Source organism: Paramormyrops kingsleyae, chromosome 1 (genome assembly GCF_048594095.1).
Source record: "Paramormyrops kingsleyae isolate MSU_618 chromosome 1, PKINGS_0.4, whole genome shotgun sequence".
Classification (NCBI taxonomy): domain Eukaryota; kingdom Metazoa; phylum Chordata; class Actinopteri; order Osteoglossiformes; family Mormyridae; genus Paramormyrops; species Paramormyrops kingsleyae.
Window position 1 is genome coordinate 38592145 of NC_132797.1, and position 19424 is coordinate 38611568.

Genomic DNA, 19424 nt, shown 5'->3' on the forward strand with positions numbered 1-19424 from the left:
GACTGTCGTTATCCCGTTGATGAAGGAGAGCACCGACCCCGACTTTGAGACAGAGACTGCTAGAATGGAGATGCACTATAGAGATGCTGACACTGGTAAACAACGGAGCACCTTTATGAAGTGGGACGCGACCGGGGAGCTGGACAAGAGAATGCTGAATATATGGCAGCTGCCTAAATGCGACTGTTGTGGAATGAGAATTCCGTTCATGATTTGGATGCGGCTGATTGAAGAAAAGAGCGATTACTTCCAAGCGCTGTTCAAGGAGAGTCGGGTACGTAAGGAGATGCAAAAACCTACGCCTTAAGGATCACCCCCCCACCCCTCCCCTCACCCTCTGCCTGTATATAACTGGACGCCTTTACAACCCCCTTTCACAAACATCATCATCATCATCATGGCAGCAGCAGCAGCAAATTACAGCGACAAAGTGTTCTCCGACGACGACGAAAGCAGCGGGGAGAATGAGGCCTTTTCACCCCCTTCACCAGCAGCATCAGAGGCCTCTGATGCCGGAGAGCTCCCTCCGACCCCTCCACCGACACCGGCCTCTGTTCCTGGAGAGGTCCCTCCGACCCCTGAGATCTGCACGCTTCTCTCCAGACCGGCTTTGTGCATAGGGATGCTCAGCTGCATAAAAGCCATGATAGTGGGGCTTTTAGCCTCAGTCATCAGGAAGCATCAGCAGAAAAACTGCTACGGCTGCGAGGTGGATCATCCCAGTCAAAGACAGCACCCTTGCCTGTTTCCCGCCGGCAGGAATTACTTTTACATACACTTTGACTCTGTGCTGAGTGACCTGTGGACCAGCCGGCTGACACCCGCCTTGATTCACGTTCTGACGACCCTGGGCATCCGAGCTTCCATCGGCAGGTTGGAGGGGACCGTGGAAGCTATCCTGTATGATCTACGCGAGGCCCGCGACGGAATGCTGGAAATCACTCGCCTGGAACAGGATCTGTTTGAACAGACCCCCGCGCTTAAGCAGATCCTGGAAGAAGAGTTTCTGAGTCGTTGGGGAACGGTATCGGCAGCGTTTTACGGCGGTTTATGTTAAATGTTTTTTTAGAAAAAGTTAGTCCACTGTTGTTGCATGCTATCGATAAAAAGAAAAGCGATTGTCGGGATGATTATACTTGTTGCTGCTTTCATAGACTGATATTTGAGATTGCTCAAGTCGGAGAACATTATCAGCGGGGAATAGTTTTACTTACTCAGCCGATGGCAGAGAGAGAAGGACAATCGTCAGAAAGTCTCATACACGCGTGTCTATCTTGTATTCCCGACGATGAATTTGACTGTAATCACATTTTTATATTTTATGCTTTAATCGTAGATGTAGTTGCCTTTAAATTTCATAATAAGCAGCCTTTCGATGTTAATCAGATGCTTTCTACTCTGCATACATGCATCGCTGAAAAGGCCTCTATACGGACCTTACTGCATGTGACATCGCTAATCTACCTCAACAACTGTCACGGCTGTAACTACCTGTAATTGTGTGCCCTTGTAATAATGTTTTTAAACTATATCTACCTCAACAACTGTCACGGCTGTAACTAATTGTGTGCCCTTGTAATAATGTTTTTAAACTATATCTACCTCAACAACTGTCACGGCTGTAACTAATTGTATGCCCTTGTAATAACGTTTTTAAAACTATATCTTTCACTAAATGTGTACCCTTGTAATAGCATTTTTAAAACTATATTTTTCACAAAATGTGTACCCTTGTAATAGCGTTTTTAAAACTATATCTTTCACAAAGAAAATGTATACCAGCATTTTGAAAATGTATCTTTCACTAAAATGTATGCCCTTGCAATAAAATTGAGTTGAAAAACATTGCAATAGTCTTTGTATATACATGTTCAGCAGGGTGGCCGAGTGGTTTAAGGCGTTGGACTTAAGATCCAATGGACGTATGTCCGCGTGGGTTCGAATCCCGCCCCAGCTAAAACTCTTTTCTAAACTCTACACACAATTTCATTAATGTGTTCACTCACCCCCCTCCCCAGACAGCTATAAAACGCCGCATCCCTGCTCTCACCCCCCACACTCTCGCTGTGTGAAAAAGCATGTCTGTTGCCAAGACTACAGCTCGTGTCTTGAGCCGCTCGTACTATGACCCCAGCCAGCCGGGGTCATACGGGGGTGTCTCCAGACTGCAGAGAGCTGTGGAGGATGATACGGGGAAAAAAGTGGCTTCTGATGATATCAGAGAGTGGCTGTCTACGCAAGACAGTTATACTTTACATAAGCCGGCTAAAAAGAATTTCCCCAGGAACAGAGTGTTTGTACCGAGAGCCATGTATCAGTGGCAGGCCGATTTATGCGACATGCAAGGGCTGGCCACGTACAACGACGGGTTAAAATACCTCCTTACGGTGATTGATGTTTTTTCTAAAAAGGCCTACGCGCGTGCCATAAGAAACAAGACGGGGGTGGTCGTAACGGAGGCCTTTGATGCTATTTTAACTGAGGGGGGTGTGCCCCTCAAGTTACAGACGGATGCCGGTAAGGAGTTTTTAAATGGGACTTTTCAGAAACTTTTAAAAAGTCATAAAATCACCCATTTCACCACGGGTAGTGAACTTAAAGCTTCAGTCGTAGAGAGATTTAACCGAACGTTAAAAGAGAGGATGTACAGGTACTTTACGGCTAAAAACACTCGACGATACGTGGATGTGTTGGACGATCTAATAAAGGGGTACAACCAGTCATTTCACAGCGCTATTAAAATGAAACCTTTCGAGGTCACGACCGATAATGCTCATCTAGTATTTGATAATCTATACGGTCCTCTGAAGAAGAAGAAGAAAAGCAGACGGCCACGTTTTAAGTTTAACATAGGGGACACTGTGAGAGTCTCCAAGCACAGTCAGATATTTGACAAAAAGTACGAGCAGACATTTACTGACGAGTACTTTGTCATATGCGAACGTGTACCCAGATCCCCGCCGGTGTATAAATTGAGGGACGTGCGCGGTGAAATACTCAAAGGGACATTCTATGAAGCTGAGCTGCAGAAAGTCAAAATATCTCCGAAACGCGCGTTCAAGGTCGAGAAGGTTATAGGCTCAAAGACCGACGAAAAGGGGAAAAAGTGGATTTTAGTACGCTGGCAGGGTTGGCCCTCGAGGTTTGATTCGTGGATACCGCGGTCGGACTTGATACGGATTTAATTTTTAAAAGAAAAGGGGAAAAAATGGAGGATCGCCCCTCTTTTTACCTCACGCTACCGTCAAACTCTTGTCTCTCCATCTTCCCCGATAACCAGAGTTCGGATTACACCGTGATGCTCTCGCGACCTATAGAGCTACGGGGGCCTTACGAAGTAGGACTGGCTGAAATCATGTATTGTTACACGTGGCGAAATATTACACACCCCGAAAATACTTTTGAATTGCGGGATACGGAGGTGCAGGCAAGAAGAGACGCCGATCCTCTAGTGGATTTGCCTTACCTGTACCCTCGGAAAATTAAAGTCGGATATTATGAATCCGTTTCACAGATTGTGTCAGAAATCAACGCTTCGTTAAAAAAGTTAGGTACGGAAGTTTTCTTTGCATACAACGAGATTACGCGAAGGGTTAATATAACCGGAAATCAGAAATACAAGATCAAATTTAAACCTACTTTGGCCTACATGCTGGGCTTTGAGCCCGGTGCCTGGTATAACGTAGGAGGTACCATGCCAACCTCACCCTACCCGTCCGACATTCACGCGGGATTCTATAATATGTACGTCTACTGTAACATTGTGGATCCGCAGCACGTGGGGGAATTTGTAGTGCCGCTCCTGAGAACCGTTAAAATAGACGGTGGGTTCGGCGACGTAGTCACTTTGCCGTTCCACAAGCTGCACTACGTACCGGTGAACAAGCAGAGCCTCCAGAATTTGCATATTGAGATAAAGAACGATCAGAATACTCTGATTAATTTCTCCTACGGAAAAACGATCGTCAAGCTGCACTTTCGCCCAGTGCCAAAGATCCCCGTTTAAAAAAAAAAAAGAGAGAAAGCTGAGGGGGGTGGGAGAGCATGGCGTACCACAATTCGCAGAGATTTATTCAGTATTACACCAGTCAGGCGGGACATGGGCTCCCCGGTTTTGCGGGGAGCCCCGTGATGTACGGGCGTGGGTTGGGCTCCATGCTCAGTAGGGCTTTTAGATTCGTTTTACCCTTTCTTAAGCGTGGAGTTGATTTAGCGAAACCTCATTTGAAATCGGCGGCCAAAGGAATAGCTTCGGATCTCGCCAGCTCTGTAATCAGCGGCCGTTTTACAAACACCGGTGACCCCAAGCAGGAAGGCTCTGGTCTGCTGTTCCTATCTCAGAGGGGTAGGAAGAGAGCCCCAGCGCCTTTACCCAGGCAGCACGGTCATAAAAAACCTCGCAGCAGCAGAGCTGTCAGGATTCCCAAGTCTCGACCTTCAAAGAGAAACAGGAAACCCCCCGGGGACATATTTTAAGAGCGTAAGGAAGAATGGCTCTAGCTCACCGCCTCTCGGCCGAATGCACCAAATCTGAGCTGGACCTGTTTGCGGCCCCTATGACGCAATTATCCATAGATCAGACCAATTATGTAGAAATCAACCCATTAAATTCCATTACCGATCAGGATGTTTTGGATTTCCTAATACCGGGGTCGGGCAATTTCTATCTGGACCTCAACTCTACACTGCTATATCTAAGGCTCAAGATCGTTAGGGCGGACGGCGCCCCCCTGGTTGACGCTGACCCCTGCGGTATTATACAGTACCCACTAAACTGTATATTCTCTCAGCTGGACGTGAGTCTGAACGACGTCCTGATCAGTTCCTCATCGGCCACGCACCCCTATAGGTCATTCATAGAGACCCTGCTCAATTTTTCTACGGATACGCTAGAGAGTCAGTTTTCGGCAGGGCTCTGGTACAAAGACGGCGGAGCCGACTTGGATAGCGTGGACATCACCCCCCAGGGCCCTAACGTGGGGTTGCAGAAGCGAGCTGCCTTCTGTAGAAACTCTCGGGAATTCTCTCTGATAGGCCCTGTACACGCTGATATTTTTTTCAGCGAACGAATGCTGTTAAACAATGTGGATATACGCTTAAAGTTTGTAAAGGCTAAAAGCGATTTTAGTCTCATGTGTAGAAATGACGCCGATTATGAGCTGAAAATACTGAGGGCCAGCCTGTTTGTGAAAAAAGTGGACGTCTCCCCGGCGGTGTCACTGGGTCACTCGGCCGCTCTCATGAAAGCAAACGCCCTGTACCCTATAAGCAGGGTAGTCGTTAAAAATTACACGCTGCCCGCGCAGTCGCGGGTCTGCCCGCAGGACAATCTTTTCCTGGGCAACTTACCGCGCTACATCGTTTTGGGGATCGTGGACCACGCCGCGTTCGTGGGCACGCGAAACAGAAACCCATTCAGGTTTCAGCATTGTGACCTGGAATTTCTGAGTCTCTCTGTAAACGGTCGACACATACCCAGCAAACCGTTCCAGCCCGATTTTAACGCGAGGCAGTCGGTCAGAGAGTTTTACAACCTTTTCCTGGCTACAAACAGGCATTTAAGGGATTCGGCGCTATGCATTAACCGTGAGGATTTTGAAAACGGATACTCGCTATTTGCTCTCAATCTCTCCCGAGACGACGAGCTGGACGGAGGTGCCCTGTCACCCGTCATCAGCGGCACGTGCCGTCTGGATTTAAGGTTCAGAGCCCCGCTACCTCGAACAATGAGTCTCATCGTCTACGCCTGCTTCGACACCGTGATTGAAATAAACTCCAAGAGACAGGTTTTGGTGGACTTTTAATCATGAACACTCACCAGCTGGAATGCCTTTTACGACCCCTGCTGGGGGATGCTTTTGGAGGTGTGTGGGCTAGCGATTTATTACCCACCAGCGTACAGACGAGGCCCACTTTTCTGGTCGCAAACACGCACGACAGCAATAGAGAGGGTGAACACTGGATCGGGATAATTTTGGAGCCCCAAGAGGGGAAAGCCTCCTTCTTTGATTCTTACGGTTATCCCCCCGATTCCCCTTACTACCCTAAAAGTTTTATGCGCTTCTTGGGGAGGCACGCTAGCGAAATAAGGTATAATACGCGTCAAGTTCAACACGACTTTTCCTCCACGTGCGGGGCCCACGTCTCCTTTTTCCTCTACCAGCGCTTCAAGGGACTTTCATTTCAAGAGACTATGATGCTGTACTCTGATGACTTGAGGAAAAACGACGCTCTAGTATCCAAGTTTATCAAGAAATATTCAAACTGTATTAGCCGTGTTAATGCCGATAAACTTTCAAAGCCGCAAAATGTATGTTCCTTAAAACTATTTAAAGATTGTTATAGTTGTTAGATTATTGTAGAGAAAAATAAAAAAAAACACCGTGACACCATTTATTCAATAAAATCAACATTTTATTAACCATATTTTTTCGTTGTTACAGGCGTCTTTTTTTTCCCCACACGCATAAAACACTTAATCGCTGTAATCTATCCACGGAGAATAAGGGGTACCCTTTAAAGGCCATAAACGATATTCAGGGGAGGAATCACGCGGTGTGTGAGGGGTACCCACAAGCGGAGAGTCGTCCGTACTAAATTTTGCACGTCTCTTGCGCTTCTTTTTCACAGGAGGGGGCGAGGAGGGTGGCGGGGGACCCCTCGCCGTGGCGTTTCCAGCGCCGTAATCTTTAAGATGGCTTAGGGCTTTCCTAGCTTGAATGTTACCGACGGTCGTGAGGGGGATGTTTAATTCGGATATTACGTTTAAAAAGGGTTCCCAGCCTTTAGGATATCCGACGGCCTGGGATTTCGGCTGGGATAAAGTTTTCATCAAATCCAAAATATGGGAACCTTTAATGGGACTATCTCTGATGATGAGTTCACCCGACTGGGTCCAACGTACTGCCCCGTCGGAATCGAGCAGTTTCTGCATGATGTACCCCACGTTCTTTCTAGCCCTGGGCGCCACTTGCTGGACAACTTCCTGTACAGATTTGTCCCTAGTCGCGCCGCCGGGCTGTCTCTCCTCCTCCTCCTCCCCCGGCACATCTCTCTTTTCCTCATCCGTTTTTTCTTTCCGCTCGGTAAGGATAATTTCTCGCCCCTGATTTTCCTCTTTTCGGACTAAATTCAGATACCTCTGTAGCAATTGGTTGTATCTCTTTACTTTTTCGTGCGAGTTCATACCCGGCTGATTTAATAAACCGTGCATCTGGGTTTCAAGTTCACCCAGGGCCGATTCCCCGATGGTGGTGGTATGCGGGGTCGCCCTCTGGGTCAGCATACGGAGTTGTTGGGGGCTCAACAGGAACATTTTTTTTACCTCGCTCATGCCGGTGGTGGAAAAAACAAACACACAAAAGCTAGTTAGCCGTCTTACTGGTGAACAGGCTTGTGATGAATGGCAGAGCCACTGACAGCAGCGGTAACAAAAATCCTCCTTTCTGAAGCACGGCCTTGCGTTTCCTCGCGACGCTGTTTTTCTTACAGGCGAAAAGCTTAATCAGCCTTTTCTGCTTCTTAAGCTTGTTAAATTGAGCTACGGATAAAGGTATACGGCCTCTTATAAGATTGAGACAGATTTCGGAGAGAGCCAAAATTATGTTATTAGATGGGTCCGAAAGAATCTTTTTACGTTTCACCCCCCTCATCCTCTGTAAAACTTTAAGGGTCGGCAGTTGTTTCCTGAGATGCTCGGACATGGCTCAGTAATGTTAAATCAATCAATCAATGGCTCGCTGGTAGAAAGAGGACGGGAAGCGTCCCCGGTAATAAACCGGTCCTGAGTCGGAACTCTTCTGGGCACGTGGCTCTTAAATCGACCAATAAATACCCGTGCGCGGGTCGAGTGGCCTCTTCATAGGCATCTAGAAAAAACTTTTTCTGCCAAGGAAACATTTGCTGAGCTAAAACTTTGATTTGCATTCTGTCCCGCACATTCTTAAACAGACAATAATAAGTAGTATTTAGGCCTATAGTCCTACTGTACTTGCCCTGGTGAAATACGTTCTGCACTAGGTATATGACCGAGATTTGACGGTGATGTCTGAATCTCGTGAACGCTTCTGCCACGAGTTTATTTTCGGACGCGCTGTCCATCAAATCATCGATGATTATCAAGGAGCCGGAGGGGAAACGCTCCTCATCTTCCCAGCTTTTAGGCAGCCCTTGTATAAATTCAATTTCGCTGATCCGATCACGCAATTCATCATAAAGCGGCTGATGGGAAGCGTAACACCACACAATTTTTTTAACGGGTCCCCCTATGAAACAGTGACTCTGATTTAACAGCAATTCTTTAGTAAAATAGGTTTTCCCCGAAGAACTCGCCCCGGCGATTATCGCCGTAAACGGCAATTCTAAACGGTGATCAAAGTCGACCTCTCTCACGTCGCTACCCATCATCTTCCAAAAAAACACTGATGAAACGGTAAACACTACCCTATTGTTTTAAATCCTTTCCACACACACACACACACACACACACACACACACACACACACAAACCCAAAATGCGTGTATAAAAGTTTTTATAAAATCTTGTGATAAATGTACAAAACATTTTCGTACACAAGTTACATTTTAAAACAAATGAACATCTTTGAAAAAACAACTTTAAAAAACATCTTACTTTCATGATACATTTTAAAAAACTTTCATTTTAAAACATCTTACTTTCATGATACATTTTAAAAAACATCTTTGGAAAAACTTTTCATTTTAAAACATCTTACTTTCATGATACATTTTTAAAAACTTTCATTTTAAAAAACAAATGTACATCTTACTTTGAAAAACTTTTCATTTTTAAAAAACATCTTACTATGAACATTTTAAAAAAATCATCTTTGGAAAAAACTTTTAAAACATCATACTATGAACATTTTTCATTTTAAAACAAATGAACATCTTTGGAAAAGCTTTTCATTTTAAAACATCTTTGAACGTTTTACATTTCAGTAACCAAAAGGCAGAGTTTCCCCGCTAGTCAACAATCTGCGTTTGTCATAGACGACCCTGACCTTTTTGTCTAGAGGCCTATTAAACAGGCGAAAACTTTTCATGTCGCGGTCGATTTTGTTGTAGTGCGTCATTATAGGGGGATCATTCCTACATCCACCGATGTAGTTTTCAATCAATCCAATCATACTGTCAAGGTTTACCTTTTGACAGGTTTCATAATTTAGAGTTATACCCTTACATTTCAACTGTGTTTTCCCGTTGTTGAGTCGGTAACAGTAACTTTTTGGTCCCAGCGCACCCCACGAAGCAATGTATTCGTCGGGGGCTAATTCGGACGTGAGCTCCCCCAGGTAATTGCCTAAGGCCGGCTCATATTCACCCGGCCTGCTTATGTACACGATGCTGTCTGTGTCGTGATACAGCACCCTACGCCCCAATTTTTCCAGTTCTTTGTAAAGCATCAGCCGCCCCCACGCGGTAGTTTGACACGCTATGAATATGTTGGTCTTTCCCGGCGGCACTTTGTAGGAAGACCTGTATCGCCAGCGGATGAGGGCGACCTCGTCGTTGACAAACGCGAAGCTGGAAATCTCGTACAGCTCCGAGCATAAAAAATTAAAAAACTCCCCCGGGTCAGACACTATACATGTCTGGAGCATGTTGTTCCTCTGCGCCAGTTTACCCCACAGAGAGTTAAGCAGAAGCTTGGCCACCTGCCTCTTACCACCGTTAGACACTATCTTATCGGGCTCCAATTGGATCCCCTCGCGCTCGAGATAGTTTTCAATGTAGTCCCTGCGACCCGCGTCATCGGTCGCGTCGTCGGGGTAGCCCGAAGCCTGCTGCTTCACTTTGAGAAAGGTTTTAATGTATTCTCTAAACAGGTCGCCGCTGGTCTGGGGAAAATGCCACACTTCGTGCACCTTCACGACAGTATAGCCCCTGTCTAAAGCCAGATTGAACTCCGGAGAGACCCACACGCCGGTCAGCGCACGCTCTGCGTCAGAATGGGGGCATGCCCCCTCTTGCCTGTTGTCGATCGCGCACGTCCTGCACAGTGTAAACACGAGTTTCCCATTTGGCAGTCTGGTGGGTAGGACGGGGAAAAACAGCTCGCGCGGGGTGTTCACAGTGGCTTTGATCAGGCCAAAGTATTCATTCAGAGGTTTAAAATTTGAATGAATGATTTCCGGGTGCCCCACGGGGAATTCACATTTAGCCAGAGTGTACGGGTACAGCGACGTGAAATCCACGTAGTGGACGCGCTCTTCCCCCGTGACGTCGTAACGTAGGCGAATCGCCGACGTCCGACCCCCAAACAGCGCTTCTCGCGGCCTAAGGGGGTCAGGGGGCTGAAAGTCTGACAGGAAACTCTGCACTTGTGGGTCGTGAGTTTTAGCATGAGCCCATTCGTGTTCCCAGATGGATTCTACGTTCATATTAAACTCTTGGCGCAACACCTCGAGTTTTTCCCTTGTTTTAACGTACAGGGCACCGAAGCTCTCGCGGGTCAGGGGGCAGACATCGTGTTCATTGTTGCACTTAGGACAGCCGTGAAACTGGCAGCCTAGAAACTCGAAAGCCCATTTCTCTCCCTCTATCTCAGCGTATCCGTCTAGGTGAAAGCGCCCCACGCGCACTTCACCCCCGCGCAGCGCGTGTCGAATTTCTATGCCGCGCGTGCGGCCCACGAATTCCAGCCACTGGATCGAGACGTTGGAATAACTTTTGTATTGCCTCCTGTAATCCCAGACGTCCGGGATCGCGATCGTATCTCTGGGCAGGAAATTTGTCCTGTAAACCAGCAACGCGGCCGAAGCGATGGTCGCCGTGGAGAAGGGGTCGCAACCCGTGAGCGTTTCAAACTCCTGCAGGAAGCGCAAGCAGCCCTCTCTCAGAATCTCCACGTCGTTCTTACAGTAAGCGATCATCTCTTTGTGAAAATTAAAGGTCTGGTGCTTTACACCGTCGTACCATTGATAAAACTTGTCGCGTTCTTTGCAGGGCATTTGCTCGGGCCCATACTGATCGGGAGGAGGGTAGGGCCCCACGTAACTAAACTTTTCCATGTCTGTGAAATGATGCGGAAAATAGCCTTTTCGCATCTGAGTCGAGCACCCCATTGCATCGGGGATTTTTCTCAACGGCATGCTTAGAAAGCAGTGACTGTCGATGTACCTTTGCTCAAACACGCTGTCCAGGATGAGAATGATTTTATTCCCCTGTGACACCACACGCGGTTCCACTCCTTCCTTCACCATAGCGTTCAGTATTATGTAATTATCAAACGCCTTTCCATAGTGACTAATGAAACACGTCCCTGTATAGTAGGGCGTCCTGAAATGTCTGAGAAAGTGCAGCGCGCAGTCTGGCCCCTCGGCGGTCATTGTCTCATTCTGATCGGAGATGGCGCACACGTAAACCGGGATATGGGTACCCGAGCTCTGGGATGTTTCAAAGTCAAAAAACACATATTTGGGGGGCTTTTTACTGCCCTCGCCGCTTTGGGCGACCGCTTTCCCTTTGTTAGATTTCTCGATTGGATTTAAATAGCAGAGATGTGGGGTGGATATGTCTGATTCTGCTGACTGCAACTTAGCGTCGCATATATTACATTTTACTGTTTTACACGAGTGCGGTTTTGGGTTCTCGGGACTTTGGTAGTAGTTGACCCCGCAAGCTTTGCATTTTTTGAACTTGTCACAGGGGCTAGCAATCTCACCCCTAATGGGGCAGACCCTCGGCGTACGGTGACGCTCGAAGCACATGTTATTTAAGCATCTGAGATTACACCGCTCACACACTATCCCCGGTGTGATTTCACCTTCTTTACAATTAGTCTGACAGACGCTGCAAAATTTTCTACAGCGATGAGAATGAGGCGAGTCGTACCCTTTGAAACAGCTAGTGCAAACGTAGCCGGCCCCTAAGAAGCCCTTGGCGCTTTTAATGCCGTAAAAATGCTCCTTGTGTAAAAAGAAATACACCACCCGTCTACCGTCGGTAGGTGTGGGTGTCTGGTAAATTTGGAGATTGTTTGAATAAGGTTGTTGATAATACACCACTGCTTTGCAATCAATGAATTTCTCAAAATTGATAATGTCATTCAAAGCGACTGCGTAGTCGGGGGTGAAACCCGCTCTCTCCTGTAACTCCAGGCCGAGCTTTTCACCCTCGGCGTCAGTGAGGTTTCCGTGGAGCATATGCGCCAAGTTTATGGCGAAACACGCTCTGCTGTCGTTTTGTTTAATAATAAACATGTGTTTGGCTTTTTTAGAAATTATTTCTGAAGCTAACATGGTCTGTAGTTTACGTTTGTTTCCACCGCCGCGTGGGATATTTATTACGTCTACTATTACTTCTAGGTTGGAATCGTTTAAAATCTCTTGATTAGACTGAACCAGGCGATCCAGCAGTTGTTGCAAGTCTGTCAGCTCCCCTTCCCCATACCGTACAATTTGCGACAGCTCGTCGTTTAAAAAGTCACCACGCAGGGTGACCTGTATATAAGCTCCCCATGCGGCGTAAGGTATCGCCTCATTCACAATATTTTGAAACCCCTCGATTACATTTTCATAGTACTCGCGGAAATTGGCTTCGTTTCTAGGTCGCGGAATATTTAGAATCCGCCTAATCTGTACATTATTGAATCTGCGGCGATGCACGACCCCATCAGGCTGGTGATCCAAGTCACCACCGCCACCTTCCTGTTCAACATTTTCAAATTCCCCCAGTCCCAAGTCATTTTCAATCTCCTCTGCATCGAGAAGAAATTCTACGTCTGACAAGGCTTCCCACAATTCAGAATCCGCGGGGGACCACGCGACCTCGTCGTCGGGCAGCACCGCTTCTGCTTCAGAGCCCCTTTCATTTAACATGCTTATTAATGTCTCTAAGGACGGTAGGAAACAGGGCTCTTGGGCCCTGGACTCACCAGATGCCGCGGGTGGCGAGTCGTGTTGATAAACCGCATCATTTTCATCATTATTAGCGTTGTTGATGATGTCTATTTCATTTAATAACGCTTCGGGTATAGGCGCTGGTGGTGGTGCTGGCGAGTCGTGTTGATAAACCGCATCATTTTCATCATTATTAGCGTTGTTGATGTTGTCCATTTCATTTAATAGCGCTTCGGGTAGAGGAGGGGGTGTTGCTCCGTCCATATCTGCTGATTCAGGTCTTGCGTAGATTTTCTCTTGACCGGTCCGCGCCGTCTCTCTTGTACATAAAATAATAGAGAATACCTATTATTAGAATAAGTTATTTTTAATGAATAGCGTTTTTATCACATGTATAAAAGAAATAATATACTCACTATATGGAGTTTTCTATCCGCAGCGTCTCCCGTAGAGAAAAAAACAAACCCAAAATAGCTGAATCTCTAAAAATAAAATAATTATTTTAAGTTATTTTATTGTATGGTGTTTATCATAAAACACGCATAAAAGAAATAATATACTTACTCTATGCAGGTCCCGTGTAGTTTTCTCTTTCCAGTAGGGCAAGGCCTTGATGATACTGGGTGGGGGTACTTGTGTCTCTTTACCAAAGGAGGGAAACCCTGCTTGGCATACTAAAAATTTCTGGGGTTGGGTACTTCTTAGGATTCTTTAAGGAGAAATATACGTCCTGTCAAGTTTTATCTGATGTCTATTTCGATGTACGTTTTAACTGCGCAGACGGTATGGGGGGGAGTCGGGGGAAAAGACAAAATTTACTGAAATACAAAATGTCCAACTTGATGTGTGGCGGGGAGTCGGGGGGGAAAAGACAAAATTTCAAACAAAATTTACTGAAATACAAAATGTCAAACTTGATGTGTGGCCGAAATTACAGTTTGACCGGGATTTGACCTATCGGGATGTACATAGGTTGCATGAGGAAAAACACAAGGCCAAACTGCTACTGCTGCAGGGGGGTGTCGGCTTTCACACACACACACACACACAGACACACACAGATGGTCAAACTACTGCTAAGCGTTTTTTTACTGGACGTCAGACCCACCTCCTCCTCTCATTCTTAGCTCCAACTTGTTCATTCTCACAGGATTTCTTTCAGTCTCGCGCAGCACAACTCTCAGCTCTCCGGCATCGCTCTCTCCGAGTCCTTTGCGGATTATCAAAAGCCACGGGACCTTACCACGGTACCGCACCACACACAGCATCGCTCTCTCCGAGCCCTTTTCTACAGATTCTCCAAAGCCACGGACCTTACCACGGTGGTACAGCGTACGCTCACACTCCATCAGGTAACCCACCCCCCCACTCAGACCCAGTGTTTGGGACCTTAACCCCCCCTGCTCAGTCCCCTGCTCGGCACCCGGTGGATGCAGACAAAACAACACACTCATAAGCACTCTCCTCAAATTAAAATAATAATTAAATAATAATACATAATTAAATTATAATAAATAATTAAATTATAATAATTATAATAAATAAATAAACTATATACAAATAAACCCCTCTCCCAACGTCACAGCCAGGTGACGTCACGCCCCAGAACCGCCCATCCAGTGAACTTTTGACCCGTGACCTTTATGACCTTTGGGTCATAAATCTTTTTGAAAGAAGCGGTATTCTATCTCTCTCTCACATTACCCAGTCCATATCAGTATAGATATACAGGATGATTTTTTTCCCATCGAGATGTGTTTTCAAAGCGTTCCTTTAATTTTTTTGAGCAGTGTATATATAGTTACGGCCCTACGGCCATGTGGCGCATTTCCCTGATGGTGATCCAGCTCGCGGGATCCTAATTGCCAGGGACACAAGCAACTGGACCTGGCCAAGGGGACGCCTACGTAACACCTGGCTGCGGCAGATGGATGGCCATTTCCGGAGGGTGGGACTGGACCGTGTGTCTACCTGGGGGATCGACGGCCGGTATCCCGAGGAGCTTCGACGTGTGGTGGGTGCGGCGACGCCCTGCATCAGCGCATGACCCCCCAACCTGACCTGACATGTATATACAACCTAATAAAGGAAAATAACAGTGGGGGAACAATCTCGTAAGGCGAGTGGAACCGGGAGGCTGCTGAAGCTTTGGGCTGTAACCCCGAGCGACTGCGTCTCGTAGGGAGTGGGGAGCGTAGAAGATCGAGACAGATGGCGGCCTGTGAATGGTCGGGAGTGTGAGGAGGAATTGTGGAGGATCAGGGATTGACTACAGAGAAGGGACTGTAGGACACGACGGGAGTTCGATGGACTGGACTTTAATGAGAAGGACTAAACACAGACAGGAAGACATGGATCAATCTGATGAAAGCGAGAATGACGCAAACTTGAGTAAGGTAAAAAAAAGAGTAGGGATGAGTGCAAGGTGTGTATCAAACTAGCGGATGGAATTGCCTTTGATGACTGGAGTCCAGTTTAGCTAACCAGAGCTTTACACAAGGAAATAGGAGAGACACGGAGCGCGAAAAAACTGAGGAGCGGAATATTGTTTGTTTCATGTAGGGTACGAGGAACAGCAGAGGAATGCAATCAGAATAAAGAAATGAAATGGTAAAAAAGTGACGTGTTCAATGTTTTCTACGCAACAAATGGTTAGAGGAGTAATTACAGGGATCCCTGTGACTGAAACGATGGATGCTGTGAGAAAAAGTGTAATAAATGCTTAAGTTAAAGACATGAGAAGAGTGCCAACGCAAAAGGATAAAAGTACTGGCGGGGATCTTGGTAAATGTACAAAATGTGACAAGTTGGATAAAGACACCCTGATGGTAAGCAGAAACGATTTTGTGCTGTTCATGGCTGAGATAATTAATTGCTCAGCCCAGACGAGTAGCCGAAATGAAAGGATTAAAATAATAGTTAAATCGGCAGAGAAATACCTAAATGCGACAGGGATTTCTTGGTAAAATGTGAGAGATGAGCTACATGTAGAAACACAACAGTCTCAGTCATGTGGTGGTTCTTCTTAATGGTTTTTACGATTCTCCAGTGGAATGCAAGGAGCCTAATAGCAAATGGTCAGGAATTGATGTGAATCACCTACATGTAAAACCTAACGTTCTCTGTATTCAAGAATCGTGGTTGATTCTGAAACTGGACTTATTATGGGATATAATTCCATAAGAAGGGATAGGAATATTGGTAAAGCAGGAGGTGTAATAACTTTCATACAAAGGGAATTTCAGTATAGAGAAACCAAAAGAGGGACAGACCTAGAATATATTGAAGTAGAAGTCTGGTTGAGTAATGGTACTATAGAAATTATAAATTTTTACAACCATGGTAGGCGATTAGAATTGAGTCAATTATTAGAAATCGGGAAAGATGTAAAGGGGAGAGCAGTCTGGTGTGGAGATTTCAATGCACACAGTACCTTAGGGGGGGTCAGGACTGATGCCAATGGGAGTGTAATTGAAGAATATATAAGAACATAAGAACATAAGAAATTTACAAACGAGAGGAGGCCATTCGGCCCATCAAGCTCGTTTGGGGAGAACTTAACTAATAGCTCAGAGTTGTTAAAATCTTATCTAGCTCTGATTTAAAGGAACCCATGGTTTTAGCTTCCACTACACTAGCAGGAAGACTATTCCATACTCTACACGCTGTGTAAAGAAGTGCTTCCTCAAATTTGTTTTAAAATGTTCTCCCGCTAATTTCCACTTATGGCCACGAGTTCTATTATTTAGACTAATATTGAAATAGTAATTTGGCTGAACAGCATCCAGACCCGTTAGAATCTTATAAACCTGAATCATATCTCCCCTTAGTCTCCTTTGCTCAAGGCTAAACAGATTCAGTTCTGCTAACCTCTCCTCATAAGACATTCCTCTAAGACCAGGAATCATTCTCGTAGCTCTTCGTTGCACCTTTTCTAAAGCAGCAATGTCCTTCTTGAGGTATGGTGACCAAACCTGCACACAGTGTTCTAGGTGGGGTCTTACCAAGGAATTATATAAGTGTAACATCACCTCCCTTGACTTAAACTCCACACACCTAGAGATATAACCCAACATTCTATTGGCCTTTTTTATTGCTTCCCCACACTGGCGAGAGTGGGACATGGAAGCATCAACATACATACCTAGATCTTTCTCGTAATCAGCTACCTTTATTTCAGTGGAACCCATAAAATATCTGTACTTTATATTTCTGCTCCCTGCATGGATTACCTTACATTTATCTGTGTTAAATTTCATCTGCCAAGTATCAGCCCATTCGCTAATTAAATCCAGATCCCTTTGAAGCCTCTCTGCTGCTAGATCAGTATCTGCTACACCGCCCACCTTGGTGTCGTCTGCAAATTTAACCAATTTACTGTATGTATTTGTGTCAATATCATTAATGTAAATTAGGAACAATAGTGGTCCTAAAATTGAACCCTGCGGTACCCCACTATGAACGGAGGCCCACTGTGACATTGTGCCTCTAATAACTACTCGCTGCTTCCTGTCAGTTAGCCAGTTTTTGATCCAAACTGCCACAGTTCCTAAAATCCCTGCAGCTTTAAGCTTTAGCAAGAGCCGTTTGTGGGGGACAACATCAAAGGCCTTCTGGAAATCTAAGTAAATCACATCATAGGCCTTTTTGTGATCAATTTCACTTGTAGCTTCCTCAAAGAACTGAAGTAGATTCGTTAAGCAGGATCTACCTCTCCTAAATCCATGTTGGCTATCCTTTATAATGTTATTTGCATCTAGGTAATCTACCATTTTCACTTGAATTATAGCTTCCATTATTTTTCCAGTAATGCTAGTTAAACTGATTGGCCTATAGTTTGCTGGATTACTTCTATCCCCTTTTTTGAATATGGGTGTTATATTAGCATGCTTCCAATCTGATGGTACCACACCCGCAGATAACGATTTCTGGAATATTAAAGTTAAAGGTTGGCTAATAATATCCCTCATCTCTTTTAAGACTATAGGTATAGAGGAGAAACAGTGGGTATGTCTGAATGATGGTTCAGGCACAAGATTTAATGTCATAAGGGGGACGGAATCGGAAAATCAGAGAAAAATGTGAATGAGGAGTGTTGAGGGAGAATGCTATAGGTAGTGATCACTTCCCTATTAAAATTCAGGTAGGACTGGAAGTAGCGTGTAAATGTGAATTGAAAAATGAAAAGTGGATATTAGAGAAAGCAGACGGTCAAGTTTAGGGAAATTAGTGGGGACTCTGTCTAAAGTAGATAAAACTAAAGATATTGAGAGTTTGTGCGAAGAAGTTACTCTTAGTATAATCAGAGCGGCAGGGTTGGCGATATCAAAATCTAAACCTAAGAACCTAAATAAAATAGTTTTTTTTGGACAGATTGGAAGACAATTTTATAGTATCCAAAATAAAGTGGGGAAAGGAAGAAACACAAACAGAAGTAGACAGGAAGAAGATATTTCAAGGATGAGATACTGTATGGGCACACAAGATTGAACAGTACATTGTTTCTAATGAGGAAACACGTACACTGATGGCAACTGTGTTTGTGATTGTCTAGAGTCAGTCGAACATGTTATTCTGCACTGCCCCAAATATCACACACACAGACAAAGATTACTCACTCAACTGTCAATACTTAAGATAAGGCTAAATCTACAGGACATATTACAAAGAGGATCAGGTGACGTTTGCTTTAAACTCATACACGGTTTTTTGAAGGGGACGGGTCTGATCGAGCGAATGTAGAATATATATATTATTATTATCATCATCTAGTTCTCTCTCCCTGTTGGGAGGTTAGCGTCCTGTGCCACACTCCAGTCCAGTAGGTGGCGGTAATGCTCCGTTAAAGCTGGCTTACCAACCGCCATAAGAATCGAAGAAGAAGAACAGTGAGCTGAAAGTTCCATAGTGATCACTTTAACATCGGGGGAATATGGAATCAAATGTTCGGTAGCGATGTTTCTGCAACACAGAGATGCTTTGCCGACGCATTTTCAAGAATTACGGAGATATGGTACCAATGTATATGTGCTCTCTGGGTAGTTATATTATTTTAATGTTGCAGCTATGACAGTGCGAGACAATACAGCTAATTGTATCTATTACCGTACCTATATCGTCACCCATTCATTGCGCCACAGTAAGGTCGGGTGGCGTTACATCATAAGCAGGAAATTAGGGGAACGTGCTGCCTTCATCTATTAACATTTTCACGCAAAACCTTTTACCAAAGGTAAAGAGTCCATTTAAATTGCAGTACTTTTAATTGCGTTTGTTAATTTCAAATGGTAATTAGTTACATTACTCCTTACAGATAAAAGTACTGGAATTATAGTAACGCGTTACTACCAACACTGCTAGTCAACTAGGTTTGCTAATGCTAACCTTAGCAGTGCACCCTTATGCTACTTCCTCTCTCAGGATAAGACAGCGTTACTGTCACTGTGCAAATATGATGAATGTCTTTATAGCAAGCCTGTCGACGCCATATTAAGGATAAAACTACAAGTAAAATACAATATAAAATAAAATAAGCATACACCAAAAGTAAAGAAGAACAAA

At 45.1% G+C, this 19424-nt stretch overlaps 1 protein-coding gene and 1 non-coding gene across 2 annotated transcripts; one reads left to right on the forward strand and one right to left on the reverse strand.

Annotated features, from left to right (window-relative positions):
* Positions 1-417: 417 nt before the first annotated feature.
* On the reverse strand, positions 418-13642 carry LOC140577655 (uncharacterized). The gene is made up of 7 exons (XM_072698761.1): positions 13428-13642; positions 13280-13345; positions 11857-13182; positions 10178-10299; positions 9689-9814; positions 3713-3867; positions 418-630 (listed from the first exon to the last, which is right to left on the reverse strand). Exons 3-7 carry the CDS (start codon positions 13125-13127, stop codon positions 418-420), a joined length of 1887 nt encoding a protein of 628 aa, XP_072554862.1. The 5' UTR covers positions 13128-13182; positions 13280-13345; positions 13428-13642.
* trnal-uaa (transfer RNA leucine (anticodon UAA)) lies at positions 1874-1957 on the forward strand. The gene has a single exon. It is a non-coding gene; the product is annotated as a tRNA-Leu (tRNA).
* Positions 13643-19424: the final 5782 nt, after the last annotated feature.